Consider the following 1,423-nt stretch of genomic DNA (forward strand, 5'->3'; position numbering starts at 1 on the left):
CACACACACACACACACACAGACACACAGGGTGCATGGGTGGTTGACGGGTGTTCTGGTGTGGTTTGCTTCTTCTTTCCTATCAAACATCTATCGTCTTTATCTCCTCTTCTTCTTTTTTGTGTTTGTCACTCTCTTGTAACACCTCTCTAATCTTCGGCATTTATATGACCTTATTGTATTGCAATTGCCATAAAACTCTTACTATAAATGAACATAGGGTGCCGTGTCCATCATCTTCCGAGGCAGCGCTAATCCCGCATCGGAGGAGGCAGAGTACATCGAGAAGTTCGCGAACCCGTTCCCCGCCGCCGACAGAGGTGAGTGAGTGGATGGGTGGTTGGCGGGTGCTGTGCTGTGGTTTGTTCCTCCTTCTTTCCTATCAAACATCCATTGTCCTTACCTCTCCTCCTTCTTTCCTATCAAACATCTATCGTCCTTATCTCTTCTCCTTCTTTCCTATCAAACATCTATCGTCCTTATCTCTTCTCCTTCTTTCGTATCAACAAAATCTATCTTCTTTATCTCTCCTTCTTTCCTATCAAACATCTATTGTCCCTGTCTGTCCTCCTTCTTTCCAATCGAACATTTATTTTATTGTCCTTATCTCTCCTCCTTTCCTGTCAAACATCTGTCATTCTTGTTTCTCCTTTTTTTGTATTAGTTACTTTCTTGTGTCACCTCTGATCTTCAGCATTTATGGGACCTTGCAGCGTCGTAAGTTCCGTAAACTCTTATTAAAGTGGTGGGCGGTTGACATTTGCTCCAATGTGGTTTGTCATCCTATCCTATGAAATATCTATCGTTCTTATCTCTTCTCCTTTTTTGTGTTAGATACTATCATGTAACACCTCTTATCTTCAGTTTTTATGTGGCCTTATTGGGTTGTTGCAAGTGACGTAAAACTCCTTCTGAAACAAAGAAAGTGAGAGTCACTGCAGGTAATTGGGTACCATTTTATTCTACCCAAAAGCTGACCTGTGATTACTGAGAAAAGAAAATTTAATGAACTGACATTAAAAACATAGATCTAGTTTTGTCATTTCGTCGTTATTACCAGGTCGGATAAGTTCAGAAAAAAAAGAGGGGGGTACTCTCGTTAACTTTTACCAATAAATTATTACTGGTTCCGTCCAGGCTACGTGGATGACATCATCGAACCAAGAACGACCCGTATGCGAATCATCCGCGACCTTGAGACTCTGGCCAGCAAGACCAGAGAGAACCCGTGGAAGAAACACGCCAACATCCCGCTGTGAGCCCGCTGTGAGCCCGCTGTGAGCCCGCTGTGAGCCCGCCGGGACCCGCGAACGCCCGAGGAGGAAATCCTTTAGGCTTTAGTGGTTGTGTGTGTGTGTGAGGCAGGGTTGTTGCTGCCCATGTGGTGGTGGCAGTGTGAGTCTATGTGGGGATATAATGTGAGG

The 1,423-nt window shown here is 44.3% G+C and overlaps 1 protein-coding gene across 1 annotated transcript in view; it reads left to right on the forward strand.

The window, feature by feature from the left end:
• Positions 1-1,417, forward strand: part of LOC101864525 (propionyl-CoA carboxylase beta chain, mitochondrial) — a gene marked incomplete at its 5' end in the record, with an annotated part of 7,165 nt that extends 5,748 nt beyond the window's left edge. Inside the window, 2 exon segments of the mRNA XM_005099316.3 lie at positions 220-319; positions 1,137-1,417. Coding sequence (XP_005099373.3) covers positions 220-319; positions 1,137-1,258 — 222 coding nt within the window.
• Between the last annotated feature and the right edge of the window lie 6 nt (positions 1,418-1,423).

The sequence above is a fragment of the Aplysia californica genome, unplaced genomic scaffold, assembly GCF_000002075.1.
Source record: "Aplysia californica isolate F4 #8 unplaced genomic scaffold, AplCal3.0 scaffold00209, whole genome shotgun sequence".
Lineage (NCBI taxonomy): Eukaryota > Metazoa > Mollusca > Gastropoda > Aplysiida > Aplysiidae > Aplysia > Aplysia californica.